Genomic DNA, 26634 nt, shown 5'->3' with positions numbered 1-26634 from the left:
AGACTCAGCATAGTTATTATAACAAATGATAATTTCCCTTCTCACAAACTCTCACTATTTCACACTAGCAATTATCTCTCTCTTTTCCTGAACACAGAGAGACCAGCTGCTTTTTGGATGCTTTACCAATGCCTATCAAAGTCAATGCAGAGTTCTTGTCCTCAGCTGTACTCAGAGGATTTTTGATCTTGCAGGGTTGTTTTTGTTTTTTCTTTCAGTTCTCATGTTTCATCTAATAAGAGCTACTATGTTGGTGAACAAACTCATCTTAGAATAATTTGCAGCTAAGCAATGCTAATGCTGTAAGGAATAAAAGTGACTCAGTTGCTTCTGTGATGAAGGGCAATTGCTCCCTCTGCTGTACAATTCTCCTGCCAGAAGCTCTGCACTTGCAGTAGTCATTCAACTTTGCTTTTCCTGTGACACAGTTGTGTTGCTGGGTGTTGGTACCTTGTGCATAGTAGAAATGTCTTCAGCCTGCTGGCCACACTGCCTTTGATGCTGCCTGGGATATGTTTGGCTCTCTGGACTGCAAGTGAGTGTTGTCAGTTCATGTGCAGCCTCTCAGCCACCAGCACCCTCAATTCCTTTTCTTTCTCAGCCATTCTCAATTCCTTCATCCCCCAGTCTGTGTTAATATGGGGGATTGCCTCAGCCCAGGTGGAGCACCTTGCACTTGGTTTCATGAGGTTCCCATGGACCTGCTTCTTGAGTTTGTCCAGGTCCCTCTGGATGGCAGTCTGTCCCCCTGGCATGTCACCTGTACCACTCAGTGTGGTTCTTGTACTCCAGCTTGCTGAAGGTGCACTCAGTGCCACTGTCTATGTTATTGATGAAGATAAAAACCTGTGCTCATCCCAGTCATCTGGACACCACTTGTCACTGATCTCTGTCTGGACATTGAGCCATTGTCCACTTCAGCCAATTTCTCATCTGCCAAACAGTCCATCCATCAAATCCATATCTCTCCAATTTAGAGAGAAGGGTGTTGTGAGGGGCTGTGTCAAAGGCCTTACAAATGTCCAGATAACAACCGTAGCTCTTCCCTTGTCCACTGATGTTGTCTCTTCATCAGAGAAGGCCACTGGGGCTCATGTGTCCTCTTGTTGACAGATGTCCAGTTTCCACTGCAGGCTGGAGACTCCTCACAGGTGTACAGGCACTGTATATTTATCATGTTCTACTTGGCTTATGATCATAATGGGATCTGGAATGGGAGAAGGTATTGGTGCTGTTTTTTGATTTGTTTTAAATACGGCAATGCTTGTCTTTGAAGTTAATGCCTTAAAAATCACAGTGCAATACAGCCTCACTGGAATATCTTCTTCCACAAGCCACAGCTGGTTACTTTGAAAGTTTTAAAGCAGGCTCCTCTCATATGCACAGGATGTAGGACTACCTTATTCTTATGCCTTTCCCTTGATATCCATCTTTGGTCTCTGTTCACAGTAGCACAGACAGCAAGATGAACTCTTTACATGCCTCTATTCAGGCTGACTGTTCCAGAGTTGATTCTGCTCTGGGATTGCACCTTCAGTGACTGTGAGGTAGTGTAGGAGACAAGTTATCAGGTAGACTGGCCTTTGGTCTGACCCAGAACAGTTCTTGTATCTTCTATCTCTGTTCTCTCTGTTGGGTAAACTTTGCCAAATACCTTGTAGGTCAGCTGAGGGCTAGCCAAAGGTATAGCCAAAGAAGAGAAATGTGTCATTTCAAGACCCATCTCAATGAACATTTTCTTTGTAGTCACCAGACATTTTGCTTCTTTATTTGCATTGACATGGCCATAGTCTTTGCATCTGGCTTTTACAGGTATGAAAAGTTTGCCCAGAGGTAGATTGTATCTGTGACAAGTAAAGATCCACTCTCTGTTTTTATTCACCTCCCCTGTTGTATTGCTGGGGTTTTTACATTCTATGGACAGAAAATTAAACAAATACTGAATTGAGTCCACTGATAATAAAAAATTATCTCACAAAGACAGGCACTGAGGATATGTGTACTTGAATAAGTGATTAGCAAGAAGACCTGTGATATCAGGCCAAGGAGACACTTAACTTGTAGGTGGTTTGAGTTTTCTGCATTTTTGCTTGGTATAGTGCTGTGTTTGCTGGAAATGTAAAAAGTGAAGATGTAGAAAAATTTAAAGATCAGGTAGTGAAAACTATGTTGTTTTCTTTTAGATTTAGAGGGGTAAAATAATGTCAAAGTAGCTCAAGAGATATTTCTACCCAATTTGCAAACTACAGTCTGATATAAAAATTCCTTTATTATTGTATCTACTTCTTCTGTTTCTGAATAACCTTCAAGAGTGCAATGAGTTCAGAACTGACATAAACTTAGCTAGATGTCAATGTTATTTGGATGTTTCATATTCTGACACTCTGGGAGTACAAGGTTGTGATGGCTTAAAAAGTTGAATCTGAAACATTGCTGAATGGTTATATACGTGTAAAAATATATGGGGAGGTGTCAGCCAGAGCACACAAATGCATGGAATCCACAGCCATTGATTAAAGTTATGTTGAAATAGTGTGTTTGAGTGTTTGCCCCCCATCACACTTAACTTTTCTTACATTTAAATGGAGCTTCCTGTGTTTCACTGTGTGCACATTGCCTCCTGCCCTGTCACTGGGTGCCACTGAGAAGAATCTTGTTCTGTCTTCTTTCCTCTTTCTGAATAGGCATTTTTGCACATTTGTAAAATTCTCCTTGCATCTCCTTTTCTCCATGTTAAACAATTTCACCTCTCTCAACCTCTCCTTGTATGATAGGGGTTTCAGACCCTAAATCATCTTTGTGGCTCTCATGCTGGGCTTGCTACACTATATTCATGTCTCTTGTTCTGGGAAGCTCAGACCTGGACACAGCACTCCAGGTAGGACCTCAGCAGTGCTAAGCAGAATGGAAGGAACACCTTCCTCAATCTGCTGGCAATGCTTATCCAGTTCTGGAGGCTATTTGCCTTCTTTGCCACAAGGGCACATTGCTGGCTCATGTTCAGTATCTCTAGATCCCTTTCTTCAGAGCATCTTTCCAGCTACTCAGCCCCATGTTGCACTGGTGTGTGGGGTTATTTAACCCTTGATACAGCATTTGGCATTTTGCTCTGTTAATTTTCATGACCTATTGACCAGGGTCCTTCTGATGGCAGCACTAATCTCTGGTGTGTCAACCACTCCTCCCAGTTTTGTACCATCTGCAAAATTGCAGAGGGTGCACTCTGTCCCATTAGCCAGGCCATTAATGAAGATGTAAAATACTACTGGCCCCAGTATCAACCCCTGATGTACACTATTAGTGACTGGCCTCCAGCCATTGATCACAACCCTTTGAACCCCTTGACAGTTCAGTAGGTTTTCCACCTTACAACCCATTTATCCAGCCCATGCTTCATCACCTTCTGAGGAATTTCACAGAGTTAGCTAACAATTGCCAAGTATGAATAGGAAATTGAATCTGTTCTTCGAAGATATATAACATTTTTATTGGCTAGACAGCAGCAAAGTGTTTCTGCTGCATTTGTTTGATTTTCAGGTAATGGAGAAATTCACAACTCCTGCTTTGTTATTTTTTCATGGCTGAGAGCAGTGTCAGGTTAATTTTGTTGCAAAGAGTGAATTGATCACTATTCACTGCATAGATGATTCAGTGAAAGTGTGAATTCAGTTATATAAATTATTTAGTTATATGTGTTGTGTGTAGAAAACTGTGTGAACAATATTAATCAAATAAACCGTGTGAGGATTTCCCTCAACTTTAAAAATAGTTTTATTTTCAACAATTGTCCTTTTTGTCAGGTCAGATCATGAGTGAGCTGATGTGAATGGACTCATATTACTGTGTCACCTGGAGGGCAGAGAGTTTTGCATGAGATCTCTATACAGAATAATAGCAGAAAGAGAATCAGTGCCCTTTCTGAGAGCACTTGTTTGATATCCTAATCTCTTGTGTGGGGGGAATCAAGAGCTGTTTCTGGGACCCATCTAACTGATCCACAGCTAGATCTCAAAAAAACAGCTCCTCCAAACTGTGTGAGGTCTCCACACACTTTGATGCTTTCCAAGTGAATTTTTCACTGTTATGAAGATTGCTGCTTGCTATTTTAAAGTGTTACTTCTGATTCTCAAACTTGGGAGTGAGAATCTATTCCTGTTTAGGTGTTGGATGATATGATTGAAACACTTTTGTCCCTAAATGGAAAAAAAGGTCAAAACCTTTCAAAGTACTTCCAGGAGGCTGATGCAATGCAGTTGGCTCTGAGATAAGCCTTATGCTAAGAGATTCTGGTTTTGGAAAAGGACTGTGCTTGAATATTGCAACTCTGGACAGTCTTTGTTTTTAAGACCAATGTGATTTCAGGCATTAGTTGCTGTCAGACACAGTGAGAACTTAGTGGACCTGATCTGTGAAAGCCTGCAGTGAGCAGCTGCATTGTGAGCTCTGCCAAGAGGCTGATGTGCACAGGCAGGAGGAATCCAGAAGCAGTGCTGCTGTTCCAGCTGCCACCAGGTGCTGCTCTGCAGGTAGCCTTTCTTGCTCTACTCCTGCCGCCCAGGCTGGGTAGAGGAACCAGCAATTAGAGACTGGTGCTTGCAGTACTCAAGGCTAGGCTTGGGCTTAGACCAGGCTCCACATGTCTTGTGAGTCAGTACAATTGCTCCCAGGGATAATTCTGTGTTCTCCCCAAGCAGAATTCAGCCTGGTAACCCTTCAGTAGGCTCTGACCTGACCACCTCTAGTACCCACTGGTTTAAGCACCTGTAACCAGCTTCCTTTTTACCACTTCTCCGCTTTCTCTATGGATATGTAGGGCCTGCCTATGTACACAGTGCTTGGTACTAATGGAGAAGACAATGAAAAAGTTATTGGAATTGCTTGAGTGGATGCTGATCTATTCTTGTGATTGCCTCACCCCTCCATAAAGGCAGGCAAATACTGAGAGTAGCTCTGGATTACTAATATAAAAACTGAACTGTACCTGCCTTTTCAGTGTACTTTTGTTGATTTTGAAACCACTTTCTAGTGGAAGATTCTCTGTCCATGGCAAGGAGGGTGGACTAGATGACTTTAAGGTCCATTCCAACCCAAACCATTCTATGATTCCATGAAACTGTGTGGTTGTGAATAGGTTGACTGAAAGATCTCGTTAGAAATAGTGAATTTAATGTGGAATGGTCCCACAAAGCAAAAATGGAGCTTCTTGGCAAGAAATTTATTCCAAAACTGCATTATTTTTGGCTGGAGAATGGAAGCAACATTATGTGTGTTACAAAACACAGGTAAGGAAGTCATTGTACATAGGTTCCAGATCAAGATTATCCATATGGATTATTCAGTGGATTGTTTTATTTAAATATAATTGGGTAACAGAGGACAGGGGTGAGCTATCAAATGTTTGGAGACAGTTCACTAAGGTGAAATTTATCTTCATGTCTGCTTGATTTTGGTTATTTTCTCTTCTGTAAAAAAAGTTTAGTGTAGTCTTGTGAATAAGGTGATGGTACTTCTATTAATTGACTTCTGCATGTTTTTATTCCTTTTTGAACTACATTATAAACCTATTTTATTTTCAAAACTATTTTCATTAGAGTTGTGACTGTTTTCATTACGGGAAACAGTGGATTAAGAGAAAATGGTGAGATTATAAGTGACAGGTCTGAAGCCATATTAAAGTGTGTGGAGTATGAAGCCAAAGAGGGAATTGTTCATTGAAACTACTGGTACTGAAGGTTTCTATCAATTCTGACCACTTGTGACCAGGAATTGGTTTGTGAGAAGTTACAGAGAGGGCAATACTGAAGAAAATATGGGAATTTGGGAAGATTAATAGGTTTCTTGTCAAAGAAGAGCTGAGAAATATGCAGCCTCAACTTTGTGGTCCTCCATACTAAGGAAAAAAGAAAAGTATTTTTCCAGAAAAAAGTATTACCAGACGTATCCTGATTCTGCCATCAATATCAAGCACTTTTTCTTTGTGTATCAGTTTCTTCTTTGCACAATGAGGATAAAGGTATTGGGCAGTGATTTGAGATCTGCACCAGTAAGTGCAGGCTAACACAGCACTACTCTCCTTTGGTGCTGGATGCTCACTATGATGCAGGACTAACAAGCTGCTGGCTAAATGGTTGTAAGGACATAGGAGCATATGACACAAACAGTGACATTTCTGATTTTGCATAAATTTATGTCATTTTTTCTGTTTCCTTTTATATTTCTTTCCCATGGGAGAAAATCAGGCAATTATTTTTCCAGTGCTGCTACAATAAGCTACAAAGCTGATTCTGATGAAAAAATAGACTATGATCTCTTGATGATTGATCAAAGCAGGTGATTTTGAACTTGGTTTTAATCTATTATTTAAACAATATGCTAAATAAAAACCGATTGAATAACTTCACATTTGTTTTACCTTTATAGTTCTTAATGGTTTTTTAAGAAAAATTATATTCGCTGTAAACAAGTATATTTGTAGCTTTTACTCTGACTTTCACAGGCCTGTTGACATCACTTCTAGAACCACTGCACATAGGGGTACAGTTCACATGGTACCACCTAACAGCTCTGCTCTTTCCCAGATGTGTGTATGTTGGAAAGGCCTCTTCTGTGTGGGTGTGAATGGATTCCATTGGTATTTATGTATGGGGGGTAGAAAGGGACACCAGAAGAGAGTGAGTCAGAGAGGGCAAAAGAGCATGTCTGAAAGTCTCTCAAAACCTGCTTAACTCTGGAGTCAGTAATGCTGTTGCATCCATAAGCATGGATATATTAGCATGTGAGGCAGACACATTTGTTGAAGGCCACCAGGCCTCCAGCAAACATCAGGATCAACACTGGGATGCCAAACTCACATGGTGACTGAGGCAGTGGTGGCTGCTCTCTGCAGAAAGCAACTTCAGGTTCAATACCAGCTAAGGGATCACTTGAAACACTGTCAGAACCCCTGCCAGCCCTTGTTGTATCAGTACAATTTTCTGTTTCTGGTGGAATGGCTGATGTTGTCCTCCCAGCTGTTGCTCCACTCTGGGAACTACCAGTTAATGTTTTGTTGTGAGCTTTTTGAAGGGAATATATTGCATGTAGTTATCTGTTATTGAAATTAACAGTTCAATTTTATTATTAACAACAGCTTTATTGAAAAAAAGAGTATTCTTGTAAATATGGGTTGTGATGTTTTTCTTGCTTCAGCTTGATATTTTCAACCTATGCAGTGAGTAATCCAGGCACACAGATACATTTGCCTAAGTTCCTTAGTGATTTCGGGCAGGTAATGGGATCAGAACATGCCTGGAGGACCACTCAGGGTACTTCAGCTGACACATACACGGTCTGTGTGTCATGGACGGGGCCTTCCTGTAATGCTGTTCACATTTGTAAAATTAATTATACAGACTTATATAGACTGGTCAGGTTATTTTTCTGGGTGCCACATTTCTTGGGTACTAAGATGTGGGTGGGTTGGTGGGGATTTTTTCTGTGGGGTTTTTTTTTTGTGTTGTTTTTGTTTTGTTTTGTTTTAATTTGTCAAGCTGGATTTTGGATAAAAACTACAATTTATTAAAAGTTGGCAATAAAGCATTAAAATTTTATTAAAGTGTGTGGAATATGTTAGGCACATTCACTAACTTTAAAATTATTAAATTTTTATTTTAATTTATTTAATTATTTTTTAAATTTAATTTTTATTTAATTAAATTTTATTTACAGGCATTTTATTAGTATTTGGACATTTCCTTATTAGATAACTAAATCCTGAAGAGCAGAATTAACAGTGACATGCTGGAGGACAGGAAATTTTATATGAAAGAAGGAAGGACATCAACAGATGAAAATAGTGTTAGAATATATAGGGGACTAGACTGGAAGGGCTAGTGGTAGATGCCACTCTCTTCTCTCTGGCTCTTAGATGTGACTGGAAACAGGTATATTAGTTTCCTTCTTTTTCACTTCCCACGTGAATTTCAACTGTCATTGAGTTAATGCATCTGATGAAAATGGTCTTTTTTCACTTTCCAGCTAGCAATAGCAATTAAGGCACAATTTTTTTTGTACAACGAGAGCTGGAAGTACTGGAACAATGAAAACACAAGGTTTTGTTCTGTGGTGAAGACTGGAAATATGCTTGTCACGAATAACTATGGTTTATAGGAATGAAAGACTATTATGTAAATTCATATTTGTCAGAGCTGCAAAATGGAGACTAAGTACCAGCTCTGCTGCCAGTGTTATACAGATCTTTGATTATGAAAGGCTGAGTTCTGTAGAGCACACCAGTGCACAAGAGACAGGCTGGTTGGAGAAAAAAACTCAAGACTTTTATTCCCTGCAAAGGCTGTTCATTCAAAGAGGTGTTCAGACTGCTGGGAATATCTATTTCACCCTAGGCATGCTTTTACTGTGTGCTTCACAATAGGGCATAGTTTTAGCAGTCCTCTGAAAATTTCAAATCTGCATGAAACATGGCACAAGCTTGCAATGATGGTAGCATGGCTTTCAGGAGATCAAAGAGCAGCTTTTAATATTCAAATGCTGTGACTGTATCCGTAAAAAAAAAAAACTCATAAAATCATTAACCTTAAATTTTAATGGAAAAAGCAAAACCTGTTAGTTCTCCAACCCTTACAGTGAGATTTCAATTGACTTTGAGGCAAGGATTTTGCTCAGTAATAAAACTGTTAACTGATTCAGTTGCTACAGTAATTACTTGTTTATGTTTTGCTGAAAGGTGGTCTAGCAAAGCGGAACATGTCTCTGCAATTCTCAGTATGATGCCTTTGAAAAGCCATGTATGGGTAAATCTAAAATTTAAAAGAAAAAAATATGCTATTTTATTAGCTAAAGATTTAATTTTCCTTTTACTATTACAGCATAAATGTAAGCACCTTACAATTACTGAAAATATTCATGATTTGCAAAGCTATGTAAGGCAGAAAAAAAGCTAATTTTTCTATTAGCTGTGTCTCACTTATTCACTTCACCATCATGTGAATTAATCCAACATTAGGCACCAAAGCATCAAATGTAATATTAACTACTGGGGGATGCTATTTGCCTCATATTGCTCACCTCCTGTAATCTTAAATGAAAACACCTAATAGAATCCAGCTCATGAGACAACCCTTCACTGACAAAAAGTCAGTGTTAATTCAGGATCTTCCCCTTGATTGAACAAGTCGCTGTAGGAAACTGAGTGGAAACAAAATTTGCTGCAGACCTCATAGTGAGGAAATGCTTCCCTGGATGAATAATTCCAGTGTTCATGAGCTCAAAGATGTGTGTGGCAGATGTGTGAGGAGAGAAACAAGGTGTCTAAGTGCACAAGGTTCACCACAAAAGGGAGTTCTCACACAACAATGGGTTGTGTTATCTTCTGTGATGGCTACAGCTGATCCTTCTCCTGACCCTTCCTTGAATTCACTTCCTCCTTGAATAAAAATTATCAAGTGCATACATATTAAGGAAAAGGGGTAGAATGTTCCAAATTGATTTTATTAGCTAATTTAAAATCTTAACCTATTTGAGATGTAAAGGTCTAAAATACTGTACTCATAAGAAGTGCTTTTCCAACATTCGTAAGTGAATTCAAGTTCTTCATCTTCCAGGATAAAACTTTGAGTGTGCTATTACAAGAAATACAGAATGAGCACAAGAAGAAAACTGTTGACACCAAAATCACAGATTTGCTCACTTACCTTTGTTCCACACCAAGCATCATCCCCAGAGAAATAATTTCTCTCTCGTCTTCTTTTACAAATTAAATCCATACACAAAGCATTCTTTGTTGATGCTCTTAGTCTATTAACTTCTCATTTGTAAGTTTGTGGTCCCCAAGACAGATCAGAATATTGGTGTTGTGTGTGTCCTTGTGATTCAAAAGACCTTCAGCTCTGTGGGGTTTAACCTGTTTTGCTTAAGGGAGGCATGGCTGCAATTGTGTACCAGGTTTTTCCTGTATTTTTCCCACATGATTGTGTTTTGACACTCAAGACAAGTCCATGATGAGCAATGGAGGATGGGAATTTGGTGAGTAATGACTTTCAATTCCTTCTGCTGTTGTGTGGGCCTGTAAAAAGAGAAAATCTTAGCAGAGCATGTTGTTCAGTACCGAGGTAAGGTTTGGATAGGGTGATAGGGTCCTTCCAAGTCTTGTGGTACCTGTCTATCTGAGTTAAATGACACCTAACCTTGGTCAGGCCTGGAAGGACACTTTTTGTTCAAAAAAAGAAAAAAATGTACACGGTGATAAGACCATTTCCTTTCTCACAGTGTCTCCTTTAATGTCAGGCCTGAAATATGAAGTCATTAGGGGATATTAAAACAGTGCTGACAAACTAATTAACAAAAGACATTACGCCGGATGGGCTCAATTTATCCTTTTTAATGGTTCTTATAAATGGGTGCCGCCAATTAAAATTAATAAAGATTTACCAGCGATTGCCCAGCATACACTGTTAAAGAGCTTCACTGAAGGTCGCCTTAAAGTCAGCCTTGTCAAAGCTGCACGTTCAGCTCCCAACACCAAGCCATGCTGAGCTACTCTCAGTTACATTTTCCCAGGCAGTTTCTCTTTCTTTGTGTTTGGCTGAAGTTTATACACTTCTGTCTCTGCCTGTCTAAAATCTCATCCATCTGCCTGTTGACTCTATTAAAAAATATCCCCCCCATGCACTATTAGATTTGTCACAGTTTCACAAAGGAGAATCTCAACAGTCAGTATAACGAGAACTTTGTTCTTTCCAAATCTGTCTGTTATGATGAAATCCTTGACTAACACCTTTCATTTTAAACCACTGTTTATTTTCTTGCTGTCAAATTAAGGTACAACAGTGTCCCTGCTTAGGGGAAAAGTGTGGATGATTGAGAATGCCCTGTGTGGCTATAGCTTTGTTCAGTCTAGACCAGACTGAATTCTGCCAGGCCATGCTCTTATGGCTTCCAGCATTTCTCCATGTGTAGGTGATAAGATACTAAAAATATGAATTATGAATGCATCAAGAGAGAAGGCTGCTATTACCCCAGCGACTAAAACTTGGTGACAAATAATAATTTCTTTACAATCTGTCCACCAAAGGAAAACAACTAGGAGACTAGCCATGCAGCCACGAGCTCACCTCTGATGTTCTGCCCTCCATTTCCATTTTGTAAGGCAGTGGGCAGGAAAACTGGCTGAATGCCACCCTTTTTTCACCCTTGACAGAAATGCTGTCAGAAAGACTGCTGTAAGTGGATGGATGGAGATGCAGCTGTAGCTTGTTGTGGGCTATGCTGGCAGGTCTGTGGTGATCTCTGTGTCATGGGAATGTATCAGCTGTAATGGGCAGGATACAGACTATGGGAGATGGTGGAATTTCTGCCTAAGAACTGATTTCTCTGGCACAATCTATTGGTGTTGCTACTATTAAGGATTCCCCAGAAGGCAGCACTAAGGGCCAGCTGGTGTTGTCTTCTCATGCATATTTAGGTCTAGATTATCAGTGTGAGATGGCAAGACATGCTGATGCTTTTGTAGAATAGCAAACAGTTCCAGATGCATTACTTTTCAGTTCCTGGGAAGCAACTGCTGTATGCTGGAAGGAGGACCCCAGAAACTGTATCCTCTGTTTTGTTCTTTGTAAAAACATTGATGAAGTGCAGTAAATTAACAGTTAAAAAAAGAGAAAAAGGAAAGAGACCCATGGGAGCAATGCTAAACATGGTGTTACATGAGCTAGAGAAACAGCTCAACTGATTTTGTGGGAGACCACCTCAGATTGCCACAACCAGGGAAAGTGACCCTGCTGGGAAAGTTGATGAAGGTTCAGGGAAGTGAGAAGGATTAAATCTCTGAGCACTTCAAGAGAGCTGAAGCTTCATGTTGGTGTGTATAACTGTAACTGTCTCACTGGAGCTGGTTCCTTACTTTTTTTACTTTTGCCACCTCATTCCCCCATTTTGAGTATGCTAAGCACATGCAGGAAATCTATATATTATATTCCAGGAGTGAACATGTCCTCCTTGAGAAGCTTAAGGGACATGATAACAGAGAAAAGATTTGCAGATTTTCTGAGCAGGAAGAGAGGGAGGGTGTAGGAAGGAGAGGAAGGAGAAAGAGAAGAAATAAAACCTAAAGAGGAACTGGAAAGAAAGTTAAACTGAATCATTGTTACTGAGTAGTCTTTCAAATTGCTCTTAACCCTTGTCTGATATTTTAGTAACTCTAGATGAACAATTATAAATCCTTTTCTCACTTACAGGCAGTATTCTTTAGCAGAAAGGTACATGATTTTTTCCTATTAGGAGTATGACACATGGGGACTAAGGGTCAAACTTTGGATTTTAGAAGCAAATTCTCTGCTCTATTGAAACAAATCAACTGCAAAATTATAGGATTAGAAATGTGAGTTCATCCAAGGTTTTTCAGAAATGACTTGTGGGTTCAACCTGTCTCAATTTCTGTATTTATTTCTCTTATATTTGCTGTGTGAAAAGACATCAGACTCAGTTCTGGAGCACAGACAGGGTACAGTGGTACAGCAGTGGATGGAAACTCTAAAGCCATTTATTCTAAGTGGAGAAGGGCTAAATCTGTTACCAAGCTTCCTGTAGAGTGTCTACGGCTAAATCTGATGATTTCAAAACACATCTCATTACAGAGCTCTCAGAATTCCTCTTCAGTTGACTGAATACCTAAAAGCCCCAGTAGATGCAACAGCTATGGGACCAGTTGCCAACACAAATTCTCTGTTGGTTTGTCTAGTAAGTCCATATTTCAGTTGATGACAAGAAGGTATTTGCACACCACTTCAGCGTTGATTTTAGTAGTGTGCAGAGTCTGTACTTCTCCTATTCCACTTGTTTAAAATCTCCTTTTCTGTTGTGTTCACATATCCTTGAAACAAGAATTTTGTTGAATACAGTTACTACCTTGTGTCCTATTACACTTAATGTGACAGGACTATAAATTGTTTACTGTCTCATGGTAAAATTTTGGCACAGATATTTATGGCAGAGCTCCTAATCTTTGTAAAACTCCTTAAATGTCTTATCATGTGCTATATTAAAATAAGCATAGTCCTTTAAGCTTCTGATGCCTAATAATGGTGCTTAGAACAAAGATTGTCTTCAGATAATTAGTATTTCCTCTTAATTTTCTTTCTTCTATTTCTGATGCATATGTAAGCAAGAGTTTTGTAGTGTCCCTGTAAGCTATTCCATGTTTGCTATTCACTTTTCATGTTAATCTGGAGAAGGGAAAATGAAGAAAGACAATCTTTAGCATCTTCTAATTTCAGAAATATTCACCTAAAGGCATGAATTGTATTTTGTGTGTTAAGACTTCTCTTACCCGATCCTGTCCTGCAGCAGAGGACGTTGCATTTTTTTTCTAGCTTTGTACTACTCAAGCTTCTTTCATTTCCAGTTGCTTTCCAGGTTTGCTTGAGCTAGATCCCCACTAAAATATCAAGTTAAACAGGCAGAAAAAACAACAGGTGAGAACTCAAAGTGAAAAGCAGCAGAGCATTGTGATTTCAAAAAATCTAAATAGCAGGAAAGAAAATGGAATGTGGGAGATTTCACTGTGTTATCAAGTTTTGTTCCTACAAACAGTGGCTATTCTGGAGCTTCCATGGCTTCATCTCCCCCAGTGTGTAGAGCTGGGGGGACATGGTGATAAATGGTGGCAGATCTCTCAGTACTCCTTTGGATCTTTGCATCCTCAGGGGCCATGTCACCTAAACTCCTTGGCATCTTGGAATCTTCTCATGCAGTGAACATACAAAACCCACTGCTATTCAGGAACAGCCATGTATAAGCTTCAGTCTTCTCTGGCTTGAAAGTTTGCTTGTGTACATTTGGGCATGAGCTCTCATCCTCCCATATGCAGTGACTGCCTGCCAGACTCTTTCAGGGTGTGTTAGAGGGGAATATTGGGGGATATGTGCTGCAACCTGGTTCCAGGCTGCTAAGGTTTTCAGTTTCCTCAAACAACCCTGCACTTAGGGATCACGAGCTTTTGCCTGCACTCTTGATGTACAGCACATTAATCGTGCCCTCCCTAATTCCTGCTTCAAGATAAATCTCTTGCGCTCCCATTATTGGGCTAATTGCTGTGGATTATATGGCAGTCAGTTGCTCTTTGGCAGGGAAAGATTAATGGAGGACACTTCCTTTGTTTTGATTTCATTTGCTAATTGCTGTATGGAGAAGTGGTTATGTTAATTCATCCTCTCCCCCTGTTAGATAGCAGGGTTTTGTTTAGCATGTGCTGGGAGAGGAGTAGTTGCCAGGAATCCTAAACGTTTCTTTGTCTGGCTCTGTGGACTTGGGACAGTTTTAGCAATTCATAGAGAGAGTGCTCATATGTTTATGTGCCTTTTTCCATGTTTCCAGGCATAGGATGTGCTAATTACAGGTGCACAAAATAAGGAATAAAGAATTTTCTGCATTTTTGGTAGGGCCTGAATCGTCTGGTTGGTCTCTTTGTACCTCTGTCAGACTCATGGCAGAAAGTGAAGACCCCACTGAAAAACCTGGGCCTTTTAATTGAGCATGTATGTCACCATTCTGGCCCCTGGACAAGAGGCAGAGGCAGAGCCTGTGAGCAGCTAAGCACCTGGGAATTGAGTATTGTTACTAGCTTGGTTTTATTAGGTAATTTAAAAAACAGCTGTCACCAAGTGTGCAGTTTTCTCAGCTTTAGATAGATGCAGAGGTCTGAGAGAACTGGACAGATAATTAAGCCATTCACACTTGTTAACCAGAAAGGAGTCCAAGGCAGTCACTAGTGAATGAAAATTGTTGCCATCTGTTGCTTGTTCTTTGGCTTTTGCAAAGTGTCTGGATGTCACTCTTTCCTTCTGAGACAGGTGTTTCCCACTGCACATCTGCAGTCCAGGATTTGTGCTAACTGCCACCCTCACCGCAGCAGAGATGCCTCAGAACAGAGATTTTATTTGAGTAACAACTGAAAGGTGTAGTTGTGAAGAATCTGCCCAGTGCCTTCTATAATTTAATTGCTCTATGAATAAATGAGACTCCTCAGTATCCAGAGTTATCAGTTTGACAGTTTTTACTAGAATAAAATTCTTTTGATCCAGTGGCTGCAGCTATTAATTTAGGGATCCAGACATAAAGGCTTTATTATAGAAGACTGTCAGTCTTTTTACCAAGAAACCTCTCAGCCAGTCCTCTTAGTTTGTGGAAGATGAGCAATCTGGTCATCTTTAGATCTGGATGTTTCAAAGACCTTTAAATTGAGCACAATAAAATCAACCATGGACAGTGACAGAAATAATTGTGCTAAACTATTTATGTTTCTGATTGTTTGTAGCAAAATGGAGGGAGAGGATTTAGTTATCTTTGGATTTATAAACTCGAATTATATTATTATTATTAGTATTATTATTATTATTATTATTATTATTAAAATTCCAGTGGAAGCCTATCTGTCTTCACTTTATTAGACTATAGAGCATACTTACCTGCTCGAGACTGTTCATTATTTTTCTATTGCTATGATAACATTCTCTTTTCTCTGCTGGTGTCGAGCAGGCAGAAGGAGGCATTTTGGGGCCTCTCACAATTTTGTTGTTCCATTGTTATTGCTATTGTTTCAAGGTAGGCTCCCTGCATTGTGTCACTGGCAATTTCTGCTTTGCCTCCATTACTTTTTGCATCCTTTTTAATCTTCTCCCCATTGCTGTGAGCTTAGCCTACAGAGGATCTTGGCTGAGCAGTAAAATTCCACTTCCTATAATGTCCATACTTCAAGTAACCATGCAATGTCATATCTGATCTTGGATATTGCTGGATTACAAGTTAGGATTCTTCAGCACTTCCTTGATCTTCTTCAAAAAAACCACACTTTTTTTGTTCAGAGTGCATCCTGTATGCAAACTGTCAAAATTGCTTTGTGTAGGTCTTCAAATTGTATTTCAGGTCTCCCAGGAGGATTCTGATTTCAAGAATTTGCCAGGAGGTTTTAAGACACTGCCCTGTTTCAGGTGCCTCAGGAGATGGCTGGGCAGGCTAAGCTCTGCTCTGTTATAAATAGTTCCATTTGGAGCACTTGGAACTTCTCCCATGTCAGGTTGACAAACTTCAGCCTCTAGCAGGTTTCTTGGTATTAGGTAGTCATTGTCTGGAGGGGTTTTCAGAAATCTCTTCACAGCTACTGAGAGCATTAGAATTTACCACTCATAATGTAGCTGGGAAAACTGCTTTATTTTGCCATATATATATCACTGCTATAATGTTTCTGTAATTGTGAGTGAGGGTGGGGGAAACATGAAATGTTACAGGATGTTTCATGTTAGAAATGAGTTTGAGATAGGCTGTGACTAGGAGTGTTTTACAGTGGGTGCCTGAGAGAAGGCCCACTATGAACTAAGTCATGTGGAAATGATTCCAAGACACTTAATGTATTTTGCAATTCATAGTACTTATTATCTATGGCTCTCAAAGCACTTTCAAGAAAGGTTAATGCTGTGAGAAGCCTTTAACACAGGGGCAGCTGTTTTGCATGGAATAAACTCACAGAATCACAGAATATTGAGCAGGGCGAGCTGACTGAGAAATACAGAGAGGAAAGTTGGTTAGGAAAAAGATGAGGCTCAGCTCCTCAGATGATTAATTAAGCTGCACTGCACATGGTACTCATTTGCTCCAAATAAACTGATTTTGCTCCAGGAGTCCTAGCTCTTAGTTAATGTCTAAACTCTGGCTATTGCTCCCTACTGTGAATCATCAATGAAACAGTTGCAAGGCTAGATAGGAGAGACACAGTTCAATAGCGGGGAACAATAGCATCAGCACACCAGGACCTCTTCAACCTAAAGGATGCAACAGCCAGAGGCCTGTGAAGACCCTTATGGCCCTAAGAACAACAGATGGCATTGCCATCATGGCATTGAAGCCATGAAGCCTAAAGGCAGAGTAGCTAGTGCTCCCTTGAAAAAGCAAAGAAAAAAATGTACTACAGTGACCTAGGACTTAGCTAGAAGTGGCCTTCATCTTGCACGTGTGTGTGCATCTGATGATTTAACTGAGTTTATAGATTTTTTAGTGCACTACTGGAAACATGAGCTTGCAACACAGGTTGCTGCTGGGAATATGGTCTGGCATACACCAGTCATCTGGAAAGGAGTTCTTGATGAAACATCATTAGCAGCGAATTCACCAGGAGAGCAGAAATGATTTCCATAGACCACAGAATGAAAACCAATCATGCTAAGTATTGGTCCCAGTTCCTGGCAGTTTCTGATAAACTTGAAAGCTGTGTAAAGGGAAGGGGTTTAGGACATTTAGTCACATGTCTCTACTACTTTGCCAGCTGTTTTTAGTTCTAGTAATAACTGATTCCTCAGGGTGACTTTCCTGATCTCCTAATCTTTTAATTAGCCAGAACTGATAACAAGGAGGTGACCTCTATAGACAGGGCAATGGAAATTATACTGAATCCCAAACAGAGGGGAGACTTACACTGTTTTAGAGTTGAAAACTGTTATTATTTAAGGTATTGTGCATTGTTCAGAATGTGGCATTTCCCCTATGAAATGAAACACAAGCGGTGGAGGACACAAGCATGCACCTTTGAAAGACACCTAAGGTATTATTAATGTATGTGCTACAGGAACAGATAATGATAACCCTGTGCATGCCCACACTACACAGGCATTTTATTTGTGCCCTGTGTAGAAGAAATACCATCTGTAGCAATGGAGGGATGGGGCTTTTTGACCAAGTCTGCTAACTGCTAACTGCACCAGATATTTGGACTTCCTCTGCCTTATTTCCCTTCCTGCTTCTGTGCTAAAATTTGTTTATTCACTTCATATAGAGTATGACTCCCAGTGTTTGTTGAGAAGTCACTGGAATCTAAGCATATGCTTTTGATGAAGCTGATGCGGATTACCTAAAAAAGGAAATCTGTCTCTGCCATAATGCTCTACACTGTTTCATCTTCCAAGCCAGCTTCCACAGGAAGTGAGCTGCTGGACATCCTCCTTCCCAAGTCAAAGAACCCAGAGAAATTGGTACCTGTTCTCTGATGTGCAGGTCACACTCTTGTGGATCCTTGTAAACTAGCAACCTTGTAAAGCAGGAACCAGCTAATATTCTCTCAGTAAGGAAGGCAGTGGGGAATACACTGTTATGTACCTATCAATATGTAAGAGAACATAACAGAAAGGGATGTACTTTCCATGCTTTTCTGTTTCCTCTTTGAAAATAAAAAGAAAAATCTGGGCAAGGAAATGTAGAAATTATCATCATGGTATTTTTCTGCCTCTAAAGTATGTGATGGGTGTTTCAGGCAGTTTTCTCCTCACTGAGAAGAGACCTAATTTACTTCTCCAGCAGTGCTGCTACAGCTATGGCTTTGCTTAACATGGCTGTGGATGGCTGTTGTACAGCTGTGATGTACCACTTCTCACCAGCTGCTGCCATGGGGGGAGCCCATTCCCAAGGCTCAGTAGTATCTGTGCCTTATTAGGCTGGAACTGCAGGATGTATGGGAAGCCCCTTTATGTTATGGTACTTTGCCTTCCAAGGAGGGTTGGCATTGAGCAGGCAGGAGGCAGACAGGGAACTCAGTGGTGAGTCTTTCATGACAGGATGTGGAGGATACCAGGTTATCTTGGAGTTTTGAAATAGATCTGTGGAGCTTTTGCTTTGCTGCCATTCCTATCAACCTGTGTTTTAAACAATTGTTAAAGCTGTGCTTCCTGCTTGTTTTTAGAACAGCAAGCTAATTGGGTTGTACACATCCAGTGAGGTGGAAATGTGTGTGTGTGTTAGTTATTCTTTTGATTTACTTACTCATGCAGAGGAGGTAGAGATGAGCCATGACCACATGGATCCACTACAGTACTACAGTCACTACAGAAGCACAAACCAGATTGACCCTTACCCTAAGGCTGTTATAGTTTATATGTAACTGAGTTGGTTCTTAGGAGAAAATGATGATTTGTCACAAAGTATTTGAAATACTTGAAGATTCTTCCAGCTCTGTAAGATATATGAAATTATCAATGAAGACTATAATGCCCAGTTGTGCAAAACCTTGGGTGATTACTAGGGCCTGATTGTGAGAAATTATTTATACCATGGTAGTTAAGGAAGCATAAGCAAAGTAGTTCCATTATTTCCCATAGTTTCAGAAGGAAAGCCATTAAAAAATTAAATTTGTTGCAAAATGAAATTTAAAATGCAGATGCAGCAAGACAGTATTCTTAATACAGGCCAGAAGGGTCATATCCATTGATTTTTATTTTTCTGCATGGGATGTTGCCATCTGAGAATATTGTCATGTCCCAAGCTGAATTCTGAAATAGGGAGTTTGCAAATTCATTTAATCAATCTGTAATTATTGATTTGGTTTCAGAGGGGAATGTGTGGTCAGTGAAATGACAGGCTGGCTGTACTTCCTATTCTCCTCCCAGAACCTAAGGGAAGACCATGATAGCCCAAGATTATTGCCAGAATCTGTCTGGCTGTTTACAATGACTGCCCTATCTTCAATGATTCCTGCATTGCAATAAGGAACAAAAAAAGATTTCTTGTTCTCATGCATGTTCTGTTCACTTGCTTGAAACCTCAGAAAGAAATTTTCTCCAATACAGCAGCTGGCAGGTGTCCAAAATGGATTATAACCAGAACCACTACCCCAAGAGAGTATCTGCTCTTTCTGGGAAACAGAAAATGCACATCAATCAGAAAGGCCATAAAATGTTAGTAGACCTGACCACAGATGAAGCCTTCTGGCCTTGATACAAATATAACTATGTCATGCAAAATCAGTTCTTGAGCTCCCAACTCATCATAACCAACAAATTCATCTTGGGTAGATGCACCTCTTCTAGCTTGTGCAACAAGATAAACCCTACTATTCCCAAACTGTCTATGGCTCATTTCCTTGACTGATTCTGTTCCTGTCATCAGTTCATTGGAATGTGGTTACAGAAATAAAAATATGTGGACTGAAAAAAATGTAGTGCCGACACGGTGAGAAGTACCACCAAGTTATCTGTAAATGAGTCAACAGAATCCTACAGACCTGTCAAATTAAGACTGGATAGATCAGTGAGCCTGAGAGAGGAGAGTACAAAGGAACATAAAATGCCCAACAGAAATCTGCTCACACGCTTAAGCCAAAAATGAAGAAAGAGATTCTGAAACATGTAGTGAAAAGATGAGGCTCATAAACAAATAGAATTGAGGTAAAGAGTGGGAGGGAAATATACCTACTTATACTGTAAGGAAGTTACCAGGGAAGGGAAGAGTAGATTCTTCAGTAGATTAGAAGGATTATATTATCTGAGGGTATCACTACATTTTTTTCAAGTCACATGGATAAAGCATCAAAGAGACAAAGACTTCTTTAAGACTAACAATGTGAGATCAGTCTCACACACAAAAGACAGGAAAAAGTTCCCAACAATCAATGTAACTGCTAATAAAGTAGCACAGACAAATATATTTAGGTTTTATTTGAGCATCAGGTAGTGCTTGCACATAGATAATATGGACAATGGGATCTCTAGGTGAAGAATCTGGGGTCTGCAGTAAAAGTGAATGGCTCCAGTGAGGGATTCTGAGGGTCTGTTTTTACAGAGCACTCATCTTCAAATGGTTTTGTTCTGCCATACCTATCAATAAAAAAAAATTGAGCATGCTCCACAAAGCCTGGGCCCTTGGAGTTAGCTCCTGAATCTGCTAAGCTCTGAAGGAGTTGCCTGATTTTCTTAGCTGATGCACACCCCTTGCTTCAGCAGGGATGAAACCCAGGATGGACCACACTCTGCTGGAGACACCATAAGGCCAAGGGAGACACTAGGGAAGAAAAGTAAACTAGTAAGATTGATGTCTCCAGAGAAAATTCAGCTTTCAGTGCTTTGATACCCATTGCTCTCAGAGTACCCTGCCATTTTTTGGGTGGATGTTTGCTGGGAAGCATTTTCACTGTTCTTGCAGTCTATGGAAGAAAGAATATTATTTATTCTAACAGATAACAGTTTGGACACAAAAATAACCATTTCCATCTGGCTATAAATGAGGTACCAAACCTTTCATTAGAACACTTATTTTTGATCTAAAATACTAAATCATTCAACCTGTTGACTATTAAAAGCTTGACAGTTTAAGATACACAATCAAGACATTTCTGGAAGCTGGAATTTTCTCTCTATAGACTGTTCTAGTCTTAGACATATATAATTTATGATTTTTCAGTATGATTTGAAAAATGCAGTTCTTCATGGTTTTTTTCTCTGTTTAATAAAATTAATGTATTTTTGAGTTATGTGATGGTATATTTAATGTTTGGTGATAATGTGATTTCATTTTAACTGCCAGCTATCTGAAAGACACATCTAAGTGATTTAAATGACTCCTTTTTAGCTGTAGCAATCTGGGAGATCAGCCCGTCAGCTAGCAAAAGTTTAATTTCCAGTGTGTTTACATGCATAGGCCCCTTTTTTCTTATTTTTCCTGTGTGCCAGGGATCAGGAAGAATGTTAGTACCTAGCAAGACTTCTCAGTTGTCTGGAGTAAAGAACGAAATGGCCTCTGCATTTGTTCTTCTTAATTGACTTCTGTTTTCCTGAGTAGAAGTTTAAAAATCCATTGCAAATCAAGAGTTTTCTCACTGTTAAGCAACATGTAATTCCAGGAAGATTAATGTAATCCATCAGATCCATTCTTTCGTTCTTTGGATTAACAAATTCAGCTAAAATCTAATTTCTTAGTCCAATTTTATGTCCACTCCAGGAGTTTGCAAGGTGATATGGATTCAACATTCAAAAAGATTGAAGACTTAAACTGAGGAACAGAAAATAAGATCTCAAGTCTCTTTTAATCTTGTTGTGTGATTTTACATTTTGAATTTCTGTGGAAATACTGATTTTATTTTGGTGTTCACCATTGAACATACATGCTGATATACTCTGTATGATAGTTCCCCTGACCAAGAGGATAGATTATACCTATACCAGTCTGAGTCAAGCAATAGTGCAATTTAATGTGCACCCATTTAGGATCCTAATTTTTGCATTTTATTATACTAAAAAAAATAATGGGTTCATTTTTTTATCAGAAGATTAATTTGTGTCAAGATCTAATTGAATTAAAATTGGAATTCAATTACAATGCACAAATAGTTTTAGATGTTTTATTCTTGTTACCTATCCAGACTGTTGGTGGTAGTTTTACTTAAAGCTTTAGAAAATATTTTTTACTGAAAATTGAGCATTAAAACTCTGTCTATACTTAGGGAATTGAACAGGTTGTTTCTGTTTGTTCATGTCTTTTGGTATTTTAAACTAGCTTAATTTCCACTCTCACATGTTATTTTTCTTAATATTTTGTAAAAGAAAAATAAACTTTCCTGGCTTTTCAGCTCCCAGTTGATTTTTCAGCTTTCAGTGAACAAGTCTTTGAACTGAACTAGTTGAATAAACCAAAACATTTCCCTATACTAAGAAAAAAGTTGTCAAAATAAGATTCCTATCTATTAATAAGCCATGAATCTCGAAGTTTGGACAGTGGATTATGTGGATTTAGTGGTTTGGTTTAAAGTGCCAACTGAGAACCTGTACTACTTGCTCTTTTCAAGTTGATTTTTAAGCAGGTATTGAAGAAAAACCCCAAAGGGAATATACTTCTGCACTTCAGATGCTTTGGTTCACAGTCCAACAGAAGTTTAAATGACCTATATTTGTAATGTTTCCTGCATGTCCATGACAGCAGCAGTGGCTGATAAAGGAGCAGGTACTGAGTGGGTTACATGTATACCTATTACACTGAAAACAGTAAAAATGTAATCTCCCTCCCACTACTGCTGGAAGATAGGTGTTCATAATTTCATTATATTCTTTCTGCCTACCGGTGAGTGTGCTTTCTTCCAAGCTTATTCTAGTTGTTTTTTTCCCCTCTTCATTGTGGAGCATGCAAATAGATTAAGGAAGCCCATTACATACTGAAAGCCTTGGTTTGGCCAAAAATTAGATTAGAATTAGGGTGAAGATATTGAGGTACTGAATGGTACAAATCCTGACTTGTAAAATCAGCCCTAGACTGACCATTCCAGTGTCTCTTCAGCTATTCTATGGAGATGAATCGCGTTCATTCAAAGAGAGGCTATGTTCAGGTTTTCTTAAAATGCAGCCTGCATCATTCTTTGCTTTTTGTCTCCTGTAAGGCCATCCTCTTGCATTGTTGTAATACTGCTAGCTGAATTTAGGTTTTTTCTCTCTCTCTTTATAAATTTCTACTGCCCAAACAGTTGACAGCAGGACCCAGCCGTGAGTATTGTGGAGTAATCCCAGGAGATGAATGGCTGTCCCTCTGTTTCACACTGGAATGTCTGTACCTCTGTACCTGGGGTACCTGCTTTGTACTGTGAACCCCCTCTTCCTTCCTTCTGGGCTCCACTTTTGTCCAGGGAGCCTTCCTGCTTTCAGGCTGAGTACCCCGGGTGAGTATGTAACATTGATTTTGTTTGGTTTTTTTTTTCCCCCACAGCTCCCTTTGAATTCTCTCATTTAATGCCTGGAGCTCTTTTCAGTCAGCTATTCAGTCAGCAAAAGTTATGACTACATACTGCTTTCCCTGAAGTTTTTCCCGTAGGTGTGTTTAAAGTGTGGTTTGAAGGGAATCAGGATGGTGACTCTTGCTCTTTTTATGATGAATAAATGTCTCTCATTCACAAAAAACCAGTAACAACAAGAAAACAAAAAACGTGTTCCTTGCCCTCTCTCCCTACTCCCAGAAAAAAAGCCTGCATCCTTTGCTAGGTTTCCTACCGGAGGGCTCTTTGGAGAGGTCGAAAACAGGGAGTTTTCACCATCCTTAATATTAGAGTTGTTGAAGCCTTTTTATCCTAGCCAACAAAAACTCTTTACTGCGTTTTTCACTGCTGCTTAGAAGCAGGGCAAAGTTACAGCCGTGTGCTTCCGCTGCCGAGGAGAAGCGGGAAGGGGCTGAGCCCCGTTCCAGGGCTCCTCAGAGCGAGGGCGCGGAGCTCCCGCGGGCCGCTCCGGGGCTGCCGCTCGGCCTCTGCCCACGGGGCGGCGCCAGAGCACCGCGCTTGGCGTGGTGGGGCCGCGGAGCCCCCGGAGAGCCGCGGGCAGGCCCGGGGTTCCCTGTGCCCTCAGTGGAGCCCCGCTCTCCCTGCCGAGGCGCGGCCCGGGGGCAGGCCCGGCGTTCCCTGTGCCCTCATTGGAGCCCCGCTCTCCCCGCCGAGGCGCGGCCCGGGGGCAGGCCCGGGGTTCCCTGTGCCCTCAGTGGAGGCCTGCTCTCCCTGCCGAGGGGCGGCCCGGGGGCAGCGCTGCAGGAGAGGACACCATCAGGGAGCCGCTGGTGGCCCGAGCGCTGGGCTTTCGCCGCTCCCTGGCGCGGCGGTTCTGCGGCTGCCCTGCTCTGCTCCCTGCTCTGCTCCCTGCTCTAATCCCTGCGGCGTCGCAGCCGTCGAACCCGGGGTAAGGGAATGCTGCGAGCTCCGTCTGCAGCCCTGCATTTGTTACCCGGCGGCTGGGCAGAGAAAAGCCGAATAGGATAGCGTGTCTGCCCTGGGAGGCTTGTCACGTCGCCCCACACAGTATTCAGGTGCTGCCTTCAGCCACCACCATCTCTCAGCGTACCAACCACCTGCCAATCTCTTCTGCATTGTGTTTCGATGCCACATTTAAAAATTACTCAGAAATCTGGAAAAACTTTCCAAAGTAATATCTTTAAACAATCTTCCTTTTCATCTGAGATTGGCAGACACTTAGTGAAGACCAGTCCAGGATCCCAAGGGTGTGAAACAACAATGCAACCATTTCATGTTGATTATGGCACAGACTCATAGAAATATACATGGTATAAATCTGGCCCAGGTTACTCCTGTAGCTCTATGGGAAGACAGCTGGGAGAGCCTGATTCTGCATGATGTCTGAATAGATAGAGCACATGAATGTTGGCTACTTTGGGGACCACTGCACACTGGAAAGTACAGTGGACATCTTTGAAAATCGCTGTTTTATTGTTTCCCTCCATTAAATGCTGTTGTTTTGCTAAACAGAGATGTAGGGAAGCTCTAGTGTGCCTGTTGCCATCAGTTCAGTGTACAGCAGCTAGCTTGGTGGTGAGGCACGAGGAGGTGCTGGTGGATGGTCATGTAGGGCAAGGTGGCAAGGGAATCTTTGATTATAGTTTGGTCCTGTGTGTAGCTGTGGTAGAGAACTGATCAGGCCTCTGCATCTGAGGGAGGTTGAACAGAAGACAAGCTAACATAAAATGTATTGATAAAAGGTCATTCTATTGCATGAAAAGTGTTGGTGCTCATGTTCCACAAGTCCCAAGCCCACAAGTTCTGTCTCCAGTGACACTGCCCAGATGGTGCAGCTCAGAACATCGATGTTCCTGCTGGTGCAGGCAAACAGGCTGAGCTCAGAGCCGGCTTTAGCCCAGTGTATTCTTTAGCTTCTCAGACCTAAGTTGCTCTGTGGATTGTGAGGGAGTGTGGAAGCACCTGGGAACAAACACATCCCTGGGCACCAGTGGAAAGTGTAAAAAATAAATGGCATGTTAGTGAGAAAGCAGCTTAGCAGTTGTGGTGTTGAAGAGCGTGTACTCATACTTGCTTGCATAGTGGTTGATAGCTCAAGCAAGGCTGTGAGTGGCTTCCTGTAACTTGTCCAAGCACCACTGCCCTCTGTCTGTCCTGCTTTCTGTCTCAATGGAAGGTTTTGTTCCCAAATCCTTGCTGTATAGCCATTTGGTAACAGATGGTCATGGAAATGCTGAGTGTTCAGATGCAGCAGAGTAGTAGAATTCCTTCATCTCTTGATGTAAATTCCAAAAGCTGCAGAGACTATAGCAGTGAGGAGTGGGAAGGGCAGTCTGGGGCTTCAAGCTTCTTACAGGAGCTACCTGATGACACCAGTCTATACAGTTTTGAGTCCCTCCAGGAAACTGAGAAACATGCTGAGAGATTGAATTCCAGAGTATAGATTTCTATTCAGGGGATAAATCTTGCAGAAAACTCTTGCTGTCTGGTGCATGAACCCTGATATCCTGCAATCCTGTAGTAACTTTCTCAGAGCACCCCAAAGTACTTAGCTATGTTTTTAAATGCTTCACTGTCCTATTAGTTGGTCCAGAGTTTAAAGTCCTAACTGACTGATGGGGGCCAAGGCATAGAACTAGGTTACAGGATTGTTGCAAGGTCATACTAGGTTATTAGCTCCCATTTGCTGGCTTAAAGCTTTAAAGGTTTTATAAAGCTTCAGAGCTTAAATCCCCTTTCAATTCTCTGTCTCTGTGATTTTTGCCTTTATTTATTTAAATGTAAACCTATTAAATCTCCTATGGGTAGCCTTTTCTGTTTGTAGATCACATAATCTAACTCATGGTGGGAGGAGGCTTCCAAAGCTGTACATGCTAGACAAAAATCCTGCTGAGTTCTGTGTATTTATTTAACCTCTGCAGAACCTGACACATGCAGAAAATGGTTTTGTCCTATGTCTGAAAAGAACAGTGTGCTTGTGAACCGTGTGAGGATCCATTGGTGCTTCTGGTCCATTCGTTACCACAAGTGAGTGTTAAACAACATTAAAAATGAGAAAATAATTTTAAATAAGCAAGTCGTGGGTCTTAGGAAATCTCTGAATTACT

General features: G+C 40.7%; 1 protein-coding gene across 5 annotated transcripts in view; it reads left to right on the top strand.

The window, feature by feature from the left end:
• LOC143694378 (uncharacterized) overlaps positions 1-26634 on the top strand; it is a 470045-nt gene that overhangs the window by 10975 nt on the left and 432436 nt on the right. For 4 of the 5 annotated variants that reach the window (XR_013182851.1, XR_013182847.1, XR_013182848.1 and 1 more), the window contains exons 4-5: positions 23261-23452; positions 26449-26554. Coding sequence is in view for 1 of the 5 variants with exons in the window: in XM_077180521.1 (XP_077036636.1) it covers positions 23311-23452 (142 nt within the window). In the remaining 4 variants the exon portion in view is untranslated. The remainder of the gene's footprint in view (positions 1-23260; positions 23453-26448; positions 26555-26634) is intronic. The other variant, XM_077180521.1, reaches the window with a different exon arrangement.

This window comes from Agelaius phoeniceus, chromosome 6, assembly GCF_051311805.1.
Source record: "Agelaius phoeniceus isolate bAgePho1 chromosome 6, bAgePho1.hap1, whole genome shotgun sequence".
In the NCBI taxonomy this organism is placed as follows: domain Eukaryota; kingdom Metazoa; phylum Chordata; class Aves; order Passeriformes; family Icteridae; genus Agelaius; species Agelaius phoeniceus.
Note: the sequence above shows the minus strand (reverse complement) of the source record. Positions and strands in the feature narration are given on the sequence as shown.